At 37.9% G+C, this 14,920-nt stretch overlaps 1 protein-coding gene across 1 annotated transcript in view; it reads right to left on the bottom strand.

Annotated features, from left to right (window-relative positions):
- Positions 1-274: 274 nt before the first annotated feature.
- Positions 275-14,920, bottom strand: part of PPIL4 (peptidylprolyl isomerase like 4) — a 33,724-nt gene continuing 19,078 nt past the window's right edge. Inside the window, exons 10-13 of the mRNA XM_060029812.1 lie at positions 14,475-14,586; positions 11,626-11,722; positions 6,716-6,863; positions 275-723 (exon numbers count right to left, since the gene is read on the bottom strand). Coding sequence (XP_059885795.1) covers positions 472-723; positions 6,716-6,863; positions 11,626-11,722; positions 14,475-14,586 — 609 coding nt within the window. The 3' untranslated portion in view covers positions 275-471. The remainder of the gene's footprint in view (positions 724-6,715; positions 6,864-11,625; positions 11,723-14,474; positions 14,587-14,920) is intronic.

Genomic DNA, 14,920 nt, shown 5'->3' with positions numbered 1-14,920 from the left:
AAACTATAATAACAAGCAAGAGAATGACAAACACAAAATACAGAATAATAATTATTTGAGAAGGAGAGGGTACTTTTAAAATGCCAGTAATATTCATTTCCTAAGCTGGCCAATGGGTACACGGCAGATATTATTCTTTATACCTATATATATACATTTGTGTATTTTTGTAGGCATGAAATACTTCATTAAAAATAAAGACTGAAAAATATGAAAGACTTTAAAAATGAAGACTACTATTTATGTATAACAATAAAATTAGTGTAAAAAAGTATACAAAGAAAATGTTCAATTCTTTATTTCTTTCAGTGCCCCGTACAATCAGTATTAATCTAAAAGGGCTATAATCCTACTGTGAAAAAAAAATAACAGGCAGTGTCTTTAACTGCTTTGACACAAAATCTGAACGTCTGGTACTCGAAATTATACAAGAGCAAATATGTTAGCCACTCATGTCTGATTCTTCAACTTTCATCTGTACTTAGATTTTTCTTTATCTTTGGATTTCTTGGGACTCCTGCTTCGTTCTCTCTTTTTACTCCTTTCTCTTTCATAGGGATCTGTCTGGTATTTGGATTTGTGACTATTACTATAGTGGCCATCCCTTTCTCGAGATCGGCTACGACTTCGGTTTTGAGGTCGGTCTCTCTTTTCACTCTTTTGCTTCTCCCAACAACTTTCTTCTTCTTCATAGTGACCAAAGCCCATTTCCCTGTAGATATCCTGTCAAAGGAATAAAGTGAATCAGTAAAATAATCATTTTGTACACACTATCAACAAAACTTAGACAAGTCCTCCATTAGTAAGCGGTTTTTACAGCTCAAATTTGAACGCTACCACTAAGGCCAAGAATCTTGTAAGTTAAAACGCAAAAATAATTCAGAAAAAGACTTAACCATTTTCTCATCGATCTCATTATTCTGTACTTACTACTTCAGCTGAACTGAAAGATCAGATCCAAAAACAAGGAACTGAAATAGCCCAATTGAAATAAGAAGCCTTTAGGGTGAAATTGCAATACCAAGAATTCTGGTTATGTGTGCTCACATTTCCACCTCCCCCTCTCCACTCCCCAAAAATGTGGTTCCATCACTGATCTGCAGTGAAACTACTAAAATCCCGATAAGAATCCTATAAAGAAGACATCATTTAAATAACATAGCCAGAAGACGTTTTAGACAGATCAATCAGTCTAAAGAGAAGAGAAAACAGATTCTGAATACTTGGGTCTGAGCAATTATTTTTAAAGTATTTTTTTGTGACAGCTCCTCTCTAAATCTCTAAATAAATTTTCTGGTTTACACTAAGCTGATAAATGTTTTTTTTTAAATCATTATTGACATATTTCTTTAAGATGAGTTAAGAAACACTGAAATAATTCATTGCCCCAAAGAGAACAAAGTGGGTACATTTAGTTCTATTCTCAATAACTAAGGAGCAGTAGTAACGTTTCCATATACAAAAAAGGGCTAGTTACAACACAATTCTATCTCCGCTTGTGTCTTATCCCTGATGAAAATGAGTACCTCCACAAGTGGCTGAAATCTAAAGACGCCAGAGCCAATGCTCTTTTAAGAATAGTTCATAAAATTCAACTTTCTTAAAAGATTTCTCAAAGGAAAGGCAAAATTCTAAGGACTGAACTCCCATGCGCCCAACTCTATCACCTTAGACATTATAATAGTAGATGTAAATATCAAGGTTTAAAACCCAAGTGGTGAAAACCCACGGTTAAGGACTGGGTTTTAAGCAAATGATTCACAATGATTCCATATACTATCTAGATACTGTACATTACGCCTGGCATAGAGATTGCAGTATGTGAAAACAGACCTAACGTGACTGTTACATTCCACAGTGTTTGTGGAATACCTCACTATAAACTGATTCATGATTTCCCACACAATACCAATAGTTCTTGTCATTCTATAAGAGTCCTGGAGGTAGAAAATGAGTAGGTAGTTCAGCTTAACCTTTTATCAACTATTTTCGAGCAAAATGTGACATCCCTAGATAAAAGAATTTTTTGTGCTTCCTGTAACATACACAAAATGTAAATATCTATGTACTATTCTGACTGTACACCTAGTACTTATTTCTGTACTGGTTGAGGCAAGAAACTTTTTAAATGGAGAGACTGTTTTAGCTGATGGATAATCCTATAAAGTCTTCAGCACATTATTATGCAAACAGGCACTTAAATGCTTTGAGTGTTTAAAATAAGAGAGAGAGAGAAAAGATTGTGCAGTATTTAATTCTTTGAAAAAATTGACTAAGCTGAAAATCTGAAATGGACTGAAACCTTAAAAACCTCTCCTACTTGGCACAGTTTTCAAAGCTACACAAGCTTTGAAGTCGGGCAGCTCTAGGTTCAGATGGTCTTTGCCATTTAGACGTGTCAAACAAGAAATGCTCTTGAGGTTAGATTTATCAGTGAAGGTTTCATAGAGAAGTTATAATGGACTTGAGATGAGCCTCAAAGGATGAGTGGGTTAGGGCTTGGAATGGCTTCAAGAAGGCTAATGCAAGGAGTGTTAAGTGAAAATTGAAAAGCAAGGAAGAATGAGTACTGTATGTATGAAGGAGAAAAGTTTAGGCAGCTGGATGAAGCCATGTTAGAACAGATCTAAGTATGTGCTTGCACAGTGCTAAGTGCTTTTGGAGTACAGTATTATCCTCCTTCCAGATATAAGGCAACTGAGACTCAGGAGATCCCCATAGGTTGGAGATAATTATTTCATTGATCAGTAACTCTACATATAAAATTGAAAAGGGGGTGGTATAGAGTAATGAAAAAAATAATACCACATCCAACTGAATTAAAATAAATGTTAAACTTCCAGTCCTCCCATGAAACTATAAGGCCCATGGGCTCGTGGGGTCAGGATCTTCATATCTAAGGTGAGGGAAACAAATCACATGAGCTCTAAGTCCTTTCCAGTATGGACTTTTAAAAATTCTATTTGTTTTATGCATTTAAGACATAAGACAAGATGATTAAACCAACAAGCAGCTGAAAAAAAGAAAGAAAGAAAAAGAACACCATAAAATGTTCAATTTAAGGCACTCAACTTAACCGAGCCAATAATTTCACGTTTAGTAGTCAAAAAATTAAAAAATCAACCAAAAACTGTCCTTGCTGAGGTCTCTGGGAGTAAATCAGAGGTTTAGTTACATCTAAATCACTAAAATAATATTAAAAGATGAAAATGACAACAAAAAGTCCCAAATTATAAGAACACTGAACACCTATGAAAACCACAGAGGAGACAGGCAAGTAGTCTGAGTACCTCTCAGCCAGGCAGCCCACGGCCGAGTACTCATTTCCTGTAACCCCAGTAAAACTCAAACCTCAAGAACACAGTAACCAGCTCTGGAATTAAGACATGTGGTGGAAAAATTAAACAGAGATTTCGAATTGAACAGTAAGGCTGTCATTCAATAAAAAACAAAGCCCTTGAAGAAGTAAGTTAAAACATTCTTAGGAAACTAAGCTCACCAAGCAAAACACCACCGAACAGGAAAATTTGAGCTATACCTGAAAATTCCCTAGCACTGAAAATTCCCTTTAATGATTATGTTTTTGAGATTAAAATCAAAAGGATAAAAAGCAGAATAACAGAAAAAACTGGGCCCACTGAAATCTTAAAAATGGATGCTATTTCATTAGGAAGAAGAGAAAATTAGTACAGCTATATTATTAAATCAAAGTACAAAATCAGAAACAATTGCTTTAATACACTTCGAAGGGAGAGATAAAGTTAGAATATTATTGCAGAAAGAGAAAGACATTTGCTACTGCTGCTGTCAAGTTTTAAGTAATCAAACAGCAAGATAAAAAAGATTCACAAAAAGGCAGGGGTGCAAGGGTGGGAACCACAGACTTAAAATGCAGCCAGTCTTTGGAGTTTTTAAAGATGTCTGATTATCTCAAACACACCAATGTGTATTTCGGGCCTAAATTCATCGAGGAATCCACGTACAAGCGCAGGATGAACAGCTGTAGCTATAAGCAACACATGGTGGGTGGGGGGATTAAGGAGTTTTAGGGGAAAACCTGCTAAATATTCACAGAAGTGTGATACAGGCACCATTAAAAAAGATGCTGGGGTGACCTTCGGCTAAATTAATAGAGTATAAAAACTAAGAGGGAGATGTTCCTATTGGATGACATTGGAATATTATACTATGAGACAAATTATATTAGAATTAACAACTGGAGTTAGGAAGGAAAACTGCTGACAGGAATATATTCCAGGTAAGAAGATTTAGAAAAGAAACTGACAGAAATATATTCCAAGTAAGAGGAACAGCAGTAAGGGTGCAAGTCCAAATTTAAATTGTGGTTCCATTACTTATTAGCTGTGAAAAACCACTGGCAAGTGGCTGAACCTCTTTATTCTTTACTTTCTTTTCTGTGAATGGAGACAATAGTATCCACCTCGCATTATAAGGACACAGAGACGTTACTATTACTGATTCATGTGAGGATTACTTGAAGGATTGACAAGGATGTAACTTAAAAACTGAGGGCAGGGGGCTTCCCTGGTGCCACAGTGGTTGAGAGTCCGCCTGCCGATGCAGGGGACACAGGTTCGTGCCCCGGTCCGGGAGGATCCCACGTGCCGCGGAGCGGCTGGGCCCGTGAGCCATGGCCGCTGAGTCTGCGCATCCAGAGCCTGTGCTCCCCAACAAGAGAGGCCACAACAGTGAGAGGCCCGCGTACCGCAAGAAAAACAAAACAAAAAACAAACGGAGGGCAGAGCATAAATGATGGGAATCTTTAAGTAGTAAAAGGTTTATGGAAAGAGGAGAGATTAGATCTCTGCTGGATGACAGCAAGGAGTAGGAAGATCGGCTGTCGAGAAAATAGGGTGCTAAAAATATATATAAAAAATGCGGGGCTTCCCTGGTGGCGCAGTGGTTAAGAATCCGCCTGCCAATGCAGGGGATAAGGTTTCGAGCCCTGGTCCGGGAAGATCCCACATGCCGCGGAGCAACTAAGTCCGTGCGCCACAACTGCTGAGCCTGCATTCTAGAGCCCACGAGCCACAACTACTGAGCCTGCGTGCTGCAACTACTGAAGCCTGCACGCCTAGAGCCCGTGCTCCGCAACACGAGAAGCCACCGCAATGAGAAGCCCATACACCGCAACGAAGAGTAGCCCCCCCTCGCCGCAACTAGAGAAAGCCCGCACGCAGCAACGAAGATCCAACGCAGCCAAAAATAAATAAATTAAAAAAAATGCATTTGCTGACAATTTTTAAAATGAAGAATAAACCATAAAATACATAAAATGGTTACCTTTGGGGAAAGAAGAAAAGGGGGAAAGGACAGGGATGGAAGCTAGGTTTTCTATACGTACCATTTTGTAGATTTTACTTTGGAACCATACAATTATTATTATTATTATTTTTGCGTTACGCGGGCCTCTCACTGTTGTGGCCTCTCCCATTGCGGAGCACAGGCTCCGGACGCGCAGGCTCAGCGGCCATGGCTCACGGGCCCAGCTGCTAAGCAGCATGTGGGATCTTCCCAGACCGGGGCACAAACCTGTGTCCCCTGCATCGGCAGGCGGACTCTCAACCACTGCGCCATCAGGGAAGCCCCAATACAATTAGTTTTTTAAATGACAAAACAAAAGAAAAAATTTTAAGCTATCCTTAAACATCAAAAAGAACAAGTTAATTTAAATATGAATCCAGTTAATGGCCTTACCAGAGAAATGATTCCAAGTGATTTAAAACACAATGATTTGACTGTAAAAATAACAGTAACAGCCAGTGTAGAAAATGTTTGCACACACATTTTTTTTCTTTTTCACTTAATCGTAACGTGCCTGGACAATAAATATTATCTCGATTTCACAGAGGAGGAAACTGTGGCTCAAAAAACTTAAACAACTTGATGAGGTCGCATCAATGATTAGCAACGTAGAAATCTAAACCCAGCTTTTCTGACAGCAAATCCTTTACTTTGCCAATCACACTACATCTCTCCATCTCAGTGTCTTTGCTTAACATTCTCACAGTCTTGAGTCCCCTCTGCCAACTGAAAGCCTCCTCGTCTACCAGGGCCCAGGTTGAAATGCCCTTACGTGGCAAAAACCATAGCAAGGGAACATAACATAATCTGCTTTTCAATTAACTGAGAGTCAAAATGCAGGCTGGAAATGATTCCTTCTCTTTATAATTAATTTTCTCTGGGGAATTTTTATTATCATTGTCTTAGAAAAAGCATTGTTCAAGAAAGCTTTGGGGATGATCAAGCTAATTATTAGTGCTGCTTTTATTTCATATATACCATATGGAAGGGCATAAACGTTTTTCAGGTCCTAAAACCTCAAGACCTCTAAGTGCTGTACATAACACTTGGTGATAAATTAACATGATACATCATAAGAACTTTTTTACCATAACCACACTTGTTTTTGGTGGGAATAAGTGAGTGTCCACAGGTATGAAAATCACTCTTGCTTCACAATGTGGAACTATATGATATATTAAGTTATTTCAAAAACAATCTTTTATAATCTGTTATATATATTCTTGAAAATTAAAGTTCATTACCCTAGTGAAACCATTCTACATCTTAAGAGTTAGGAACACATCCATCCCTGTTCAGGACTATACCTTTATCTCCTAAATTAAGATGTAATTTACAAATGGATGAAATATTTATTTCTCTACAGCTAAGTCTGAACATCAGTAAGTACCTGATTTGTATTTTTGACTGGCATATAGTCCTCATCTTCTTTTTCTTCAGAGCAGTGGCGGGTTTTCTTCTTGTGTTTTTTACTTGTGTGTGAGTAACCTGACTTTGAGTCTTCTGCCTGCTCATCTAGTATAAGATCATATTTTGCACTGCAGCAGCTAGTTAAGGACAAACATGAGAACTGACACCGGTAATACATCAAAACGTTAAGAATCTGGTAAACAAAGTAGGCCATGAGGTTAAAGGTAACTTTTTAAAGCAAGAAACATCTCAGAAGCATAGAGTATATTTCTAAAACAAAACTAATTCATATTTTACTTCATTACAGAGTCAGGAAAAATGGAAAGAACACCTGTCTTTAATAAACGGTTATAAATTGGTAAGTGGGCCAAAAATATAGAGAGTAAAAAAACAAAATGAAAAATATAAGTAGCATAAAAAATAAGGAAGCATATTTGTCAATAATGAAAAACTTAAACTTAGAAAATGAGGCACATTTTTAACTAGAAAAAATTAAGACATTATAAACCCCAATGCCAGAGAAGCTGTATAGATGAAAAATACACTCGTGTGACTCTTCTTTTGAGCGTAAATTAGTTCAGTCCTATAGGAGAAAATTTAGCAATGCATATCAATAGTTATCATGTTTAAATTCAAATAAGAATTTATAAAATAACAGTAAGTTAAATGAACATAAGCACAGCTGTCCCTCATTATCCACAGGGGATTTGTTCCAGGATCCCGAGGATACCAAAAGCTGCAGATGCTCAAGTCCTTTATATAAATGGCATAGTGTTTGCATATAACCTACGCACATCCTCTTTTATACTTCAAATCATCTCATTACTTAAAAACCAACACAATGTAAATGCTATGTAAACAGTTGTAAATACAACATAAATGCTAGTAAATAGCTGCCTGCACAGCAAATTGAAGTTTCGCTTTCTGGAACTTTCTGGAATACTTTTCCTGAATATTTTCCATCTACAGTTGGAAATCCATGGATGCAGAACCTGCAGATACAGAGGGCTGACTGTATACATAACAGAATTTTTTTTTTAGGATTATTTTTAATACAGAAATTAAGAACAATAAACAGCCTAGTAATAAAGATATACTTAAATACATCAGGGTATTTCAACTGATATATTACTATAAAGGAAGTTATTAACAATGACAAATGAATGCTATTAAATAACCTGGAATGGTGTTTATAAAAAATTAAAAGTGGAAAAAGCTTGAAGCAAAAACTGTATATACCACACAGTGATTATAACTTTATAAAGCTTTATAAAAGATCGAGGCTTGAGAGGAACAAGGAGAAATAAAAAGTATCATTTGCCCAGGTGGTAGAATTATGAGTGAATCATTTTTAAATTTCACATAAATGTTATAAAAATTGTAATAATATGTTTTAATTCAGAAATAAGTGTTTAATATACTATAATGTCTTAGAATAAGAGAAAATGTAAGACTATTAGAACCTCTTCTAAAAAGAATCTTAAACTCTAAAACAGATTCTGAGGAAGGCTGACAAGGACTAGAACAGTGGTTTTCAAAAGAAAGGCTAGGAGGAAGCCCAAAGCGCAGAGCTATTTCAGTGGCGTGTGGGACTAGAGTAACAGTAGACACACTTCCCTCAGGACTAGGGCTTCGCCAGGCTACAGCTCTATGCTTCCTCAGCGATGTCTCTCGTTCAGCAGGAAAACACTGCAACTTCTGGCTTTTCACAAGACGGCTAACGACAGCTGATCAGCCTGTACCATCCTATCATTACTCCATTATCTCCAACTTCTTTTCTCCTTTATACCATGTCGCAATGTTTCCATAGTACCTTCTGGATGGTCTCCTTCTCCAGATACAAATTCAATAGTCCCTGCCTATGATTTCACCTCAGTGTTTGCTCTACACATGCTGCTCTCCGTCCAAAGTGCTTCAGAGGGGGCTTCCCTGGTGGTGCAGTGGTTAAGAATTTGCCTGCCAATGCAGGGGACACAGGTTTGAGCCCTGGTCTGGGAAGATTCCACATGCTGCGGAGCAACTAAGCCCGTGTGCCACAACTACTGAGCCCATGTGCCACAACTACTGAAGCCCGCGCGCCTAGAGCCCGTGCTCCACAACAAGAGAAGCCACCGCAATGAGAAGCCCGCGCACCACAACAAACAGTAGCCCCCACTCGCCGCAACTAGAGAAAGCCTGCGCACAGCAACGAAGACCCAATGCAGCCAAAACTAAATAAATAAATAAATATTTAAAATAATAATAAACTATTCAAAAAAAGTGCTTCAGAGTGTTTCAAACTACTGATCATAATCCATCAATCCAGTTAGTGGGTCACCAAAAGCCAGCATTTTAAAATAACATAGACTAGAAAATAGAGTACACGGCATCTAATGAAAATATTATTTTATAACACTGTTGTTTCAATTACGTGTGTGTGTGTGTGTGTGTGTGTGTGTGTGTGAGAATGATTATATACTTGGACTGTACTGAGTCAAGATGTAAACTGTATTTAATGGATCACAGATAAAGAAAATATTGATAGTATCCCACCTCAGCCCTCCTCTCTCCCCATATTCAAGCTGTAGCTTTAATGTCACTAAGAGTATTACTTGAGGTTCCTCTGACCCCTTACCTCTATTATGAGTCCCATATCCCACAAATGCACTTCTCTGCAACACTCTAGACGTATTTAATTAATGGTGATTATTTAATGTCTGTTCTTAATGTCTTTAAGGTCCAGAGGCTACATTTCATTGCGAAACTTCACTGGGCATGTAACCGATGCCAAATAAGTATCGGCTGATTACTTGTAATACCACCAAGACACTTGTTGTATCTCTTCCTTCCTTGCTCATCCACTATCTTCTACTCACCACTACAATCAAGACTTCTAGAAGATGTCAAATCTCTCCAAAATCCTCCTTTGTGATCTCCCTGTCCTCTTTTCCCCAATTACTTCCCTGAGGTCTAGTGCAGCCAAGTTAAACTTCTCTCTTCTACTTCTATTTTTGAATCTTCTTATTAATGGTTTAACAGCACCTTCTCTCTCATGATCTATAAAGTACATCCCATGTCTTTCTAATTGGCTTATCTGTACTTAGATTATCATCAGAATCCCCTTTCTTCACCATGGTAATAATGTATGTGAAAATATATATCTATGTGCTACATATGAAGACATATGTTCTGTCCCTCTATAACTGTACCTATAATTTGTAGATTACAAATGACTTGCTAAAATGAAACCTATCAACTACCAGGAATGTAAAGATCATCCTACTGGGTCAGATTCATGAATTCCTTTCTCTTGTTCAGTATGCTGTTTGTGAATAATGAATAGTGGTTTGCACCAGGACATGCCTATCTTCTCCATCAACTTCAAAAGGTTAAAAGGAGCACTGTTCAATACTAGCCATGGGTAGTGGTTTAAATTTAAATTAATTAAAATTAAACAAGTTTTAAAATCCAGTTCCTCAGTCCATTTCACAAGCTCGATAACCACATGTGGTTAGCAGCCATACTGGACAGTGGAGTTACAGCACATTTCTATCACTGCAGGAAGTCCCGTTAGACAGCACTGGCCTATAGACTGATTCTCAAACACACTGAGTTCCTTTCTTAACTCTCAGTAGTCTATCATCTTGAATTTAAAACACTTTAATACTAGGCATCCTTCCTTTTCAGCCTGAACACCCGCTATGCGGGGAAGATGCCTCCTCCTACTTCATACTCCACAGCTGACCTTCCTTTCATTTGTCCTACACACTTCCTTTCTTCCAGCTGCAGTTTCTAGTGGTTGGCCTCAATTTAATTTCAAAGATTTGGTGAATAAGTCTCAAGTGTATTCCATCCACACCTTTTATGATTCTAAGATTTCAATCATACCCCCTCTAATGTCCATGTTTTAAGACCAATCTTAGTTTACTGTTTGGTTTGTCTGTATGTGAAAGCCTCTTTTCAGGCTGATTATGTCAGTATACTCCAGACTTTATCCAACTCTAACTCCTTACAATGCTTTGTGCATTAGACAGCCAATACAATAAAAAATATTTAACAGGTCAACCTGATATTCATCTTTCCTGATGAATACTTGGAAAAAAAATGTCTATATAGTATGGGCAAAGAGAATCCCTAAAACACCAACAGAAACTAGGAAACAAAGAAACTACTTACGAGAAAGAATCACAAAAGAAATAACCTTTGCCATGTATGGAGTGATAGATTTATAATGAGAATATCAATGAAGAAACTAAAATGACATAATATAAGAAGTATGTTTCATTGCTTCTTATTTGTCTCAGCCTAAAACTTGAAAGAATCTATAAACTAAAGGGTCAAGTCAATGGATTTCTTTTTAATCCTATAAAAGTCAACTCTTGTACACAATAGGAGCCCAATAAATATTCGTTGCTAGACTGACAATGTATTATGCAGAAAGAAGCAATCTAATAACACAAAACAACAACAGGATTTTATCTACATATTCACCAACTCCAAAGAAGTTAAACATATAAGAAGGGTTAACACAAAGAGTTTAGCTTAGCTATAACAAAGAAATTTCTGATTATGAGAAATTTAAAACATTAAGATTATATATAGAAAATACAACTCTTACCTGCAGATCTTCTGAGAATAAGAGATAACCTTAACCTAGGTGTAGGGAGGTAAAAGAATTAAGCTCAAAACTTCTTTCAACCTTAACTTTCTCCATACAATAGAGAATATACTGAAAAAGCAAGGCATACAATGTAAAATGGTGAAAAGAGATAACAATAAACTAAGTGATTTCTTCACAAACCATCTGGATTCAGGAACTTGTCTTCTGTAGCCTTTTTATAAGGTATCACACTCAACTCTCCAGATTGGATGGTCAATACGTATTGACCAACTGGTTCTTGTGAAGGATACTCCTGTTTGGGCTTTACTTTATCTTTCAGAACCAAATTACATGGTTTGTCCTGTTCCTTTTCATACTCCTTGAAATCACTCTTGGTGTACTTCCCACCTATTTATTTAAAAAAAGAAGAAACAACCTAGTAATAAAATCACCTGATTCATCAAGAACAATAATTATTTTATAAGAGGTATAATATGTAAGAACTATTTATAAGTGGCATATATATCACGGGATAGAAAAAGGCTGAGAAGAAAACAAAAGAATCATAGTAATTCATTCTCCACCACTATTTTAACTGAAATCAGATATCCATTTTGCTAGGTAGCCAGATGCTGCCCCCTAATGACATACATGAATATTACAACACCAAACTTCCAAATCCTAAATTACGCAGTGAATACAATCACTGGAAAATAATTCAGGGTTCAAGTAGAGCCATTAAGTCTATGAGAACATTAGGCCCAAAGGAAATTGAGAGCTTGGGACCTGCGTCTGAGATCTGAGAGGCTTATAAGAATCAAAGACAAGATGAATCTATTTGGCAATTCCAGAAGCTCTGTAAAGGAAAAGGGCCAGTAGGCAAAGTTTCATATAAATGTGAAACAGACAACTGTAAGAGTTAAAATACTGGTAACTGTAAAAAACAGGCATCATTTCATCACTGAAAAATATGTGCCATGTGCCTGCCATTAGAAGTCTCACTATGGATGAAGCAGTTATGGTATATAGTAGAAGGAGCAACAGATCCAAGTGAGAAGTTCTGGATTCAAATATTGACTCCAGTGGGAGGTCCTAGGTAGGACACTTCAATTCTCTGAAAGTCATTCTCTTCATTTAGGAACTGAAAATAATATCAACATTTCACAATGCTGTTGGAATTATTAAACAAGGCTATAAGGAAAAGTACTTAGCACTGTGAATGGTACACAAGATATGTTCAATTTTTTAAAATGTGAATCCATAATATACAGAATTATCTCAGGAACTTCCTTGGTGGCACAGTGGTTAAGAATCCACCTGCCGGGGCTTCCCTGGTGGCACAGTAGTTGAGAGTCCGCCTGCCGATGCAGGGGACGCGGGTTCGTGCCCCGGTCCGGGAAGATCCCACATGCCACGGAGCGGCTGGGCCCATGAGCCATGGCTGCTGAGCCTGCGTGTCCGGAGCCTGTGCTCCGCAACGGGAGAGGCCACAACCGTGAGAGGCCCGCGTACCGCAACAAACAAACAAACAAACAGAAGAATCCACCTGCCGGGCTTCCCTGGTGGTGCAGTGGTTAAGATTCCGCCTGCCAATGCAGGGGGCACGGGTTCAAGCCCTGTCTGGGAAGTTTCCACATGGTGCGGAGCAACTAAGCCCATGCTCCTTAACTAGAGCCTGCGCTCTAGAGCCTGCGAGCCACAACTACTGAGCCCGCGTGCCACAGCTACTGAAGCCCGTGCGCCTAGAGCCCATGCTCAACATGAGAAGCCACTGCAATGAGAAGCCCACGCACCGCATCAAAGAGTAGCCCCCGCTCGCCACAACTAGAGAAAAGCCCGCGCGCAACAAGACCCAATGCAGCCAAAAATAAATAAATAAAGTTATAAAAAATAAATAAATAAAAACACTGCATCAGCAATCAAAAACCCGTAGTATTTCAGTATACACAGATTCAACCTTAAATTTGTTATGGTACCACTAGCAGAAATTTGACATATATATGCACATGTGGGATATGTCATTATGTGTAGGGATAGGACCTAGTACACAGAAGATCTTTTAATTTTGTACCATATGACAACTAAAACAAACAAACTTTATAAAAAAGAATTTTTTTTTAAATTTATTTGTTTTTGGCTACGTTGGGTCTTTGTTGACGTGCATGGGCTTTCTCTAGTTGTAGCGAGTGGGAGCTACTCTTTGTTGCAGTGCGCGGGCTTCTCAGCGCGGTGGTTTCTCTTGTTGCGGAGCACGGGCTCTAGGCACGCCGGCTTCAGTAGTTGTGGCACACGGGCTTAGCTGCTCCGCAGCATGTGGGATCTTCCCAGACCACGGCTCAAACCCATGTCCCCTGCACTGGCAGGTGGATTCTTAACCTCTGCGCCCCAGGGAAGCCCCAGAAAAAAGAATTTTTAAGAGTTTTGCATCTAGAAGAGCCAAATCACCAAATGATAATTACTTTGGAAACATGTTATGTCTGCAATGGGTAATTATAAGTAATTTATAATACAGTCAAGCAAAAAATATATTCATCATCAGTTTAAAATACACATACACATCAGATAGAGAAGGACAAATATCATATGATATCACTTATATGTGGAATCTAAAAAAATAGTACAAATGAACTTGTTTACAAAATAGAAATAGAGTTACAGATGCAGAAAACAATCTTATGGTTAACGGGGATGGGGGAGTGAGATAAATGGGGAGACTGGGTTTGACATATACACACTACAATACATAAAACAGATAACTAGTAAGGACCTACCATATAGCACAGGGAACACTACTCAATACTCTGTAATGACCTACATGGGAAAAGAATCTAAAAAAGAGTAGATATATGTATATGTATAACTGAATCACTTTGCTGTGCACCTGAAACTAACACAACATTGTAAATCAATTATACTTCAGTAAAAATTTTAAAATTTTTAAAAATACAAATATACACACTCACACACACATACCCCCATCTTATATACTAGATAGCAGCTAGGGAAAATCAAATAGCAGGAGTTACATCACTGAACATTTCTAATTAACAGCACTGTCAAAAGAGGTATACACACACACACACACACACACACACACACACACACACACACAAACACGATGCAAAGCAGAACAGAAACAAAGGAAGATGAACCAACATACCTTTTCCTTTCCATTTAACCTTTGCAACAGACTGGCTAAAGTCCACATGTATTCTTCTGTCATCTATAAGTACATTGTCCATTTTGAAGAACGCTTTCTCACAATCTTCTTCCTGATAGTAATTATAAAAACTCAAGCATAAATCTTTATGGAAAAGATTTCTGCAGCTAGAACAAATACTGAAAATACAAAAAGTTTCTTGTTACTAAAACTAAAATTTGAATATTTACTATGCACCAAATGCTGTTAAATGCTTTGCATCTACTATCTCAATTAACTCTGATAACACCCCTATGAGGTACTACCTATTATTACCTCCATTTTGTCAAAGAGAAAACAGAGGTTTAGAGAGGTACAGAAGTTGCTAGAGGGCACACAGTTGGCAAGGGCGAGAGCCAGGATTTGAACCGAGGCAGTCTGATTGCAGTGCACATACATATACTTAC

This window comes from Delphinus delphis, chromosome 14, assembly GCF_949987515.2.
Source record: "Delphinus delphis chromosome 14, mDelDel1.2, whole genome shotgun sequence".
In the NCBI taxonomy this organism is placed as follows: Eukaryota; Metazoa; Chordata; class Mammalia; order Artiodactyla; family Delphinidae; genus Delphinus; species Delphinus delphis.
The sequence above is the reverse complement of the archived record's forward strand: the minus strand, read 5'-3'. Positions and strand labels throughout refer to the sequence as shown.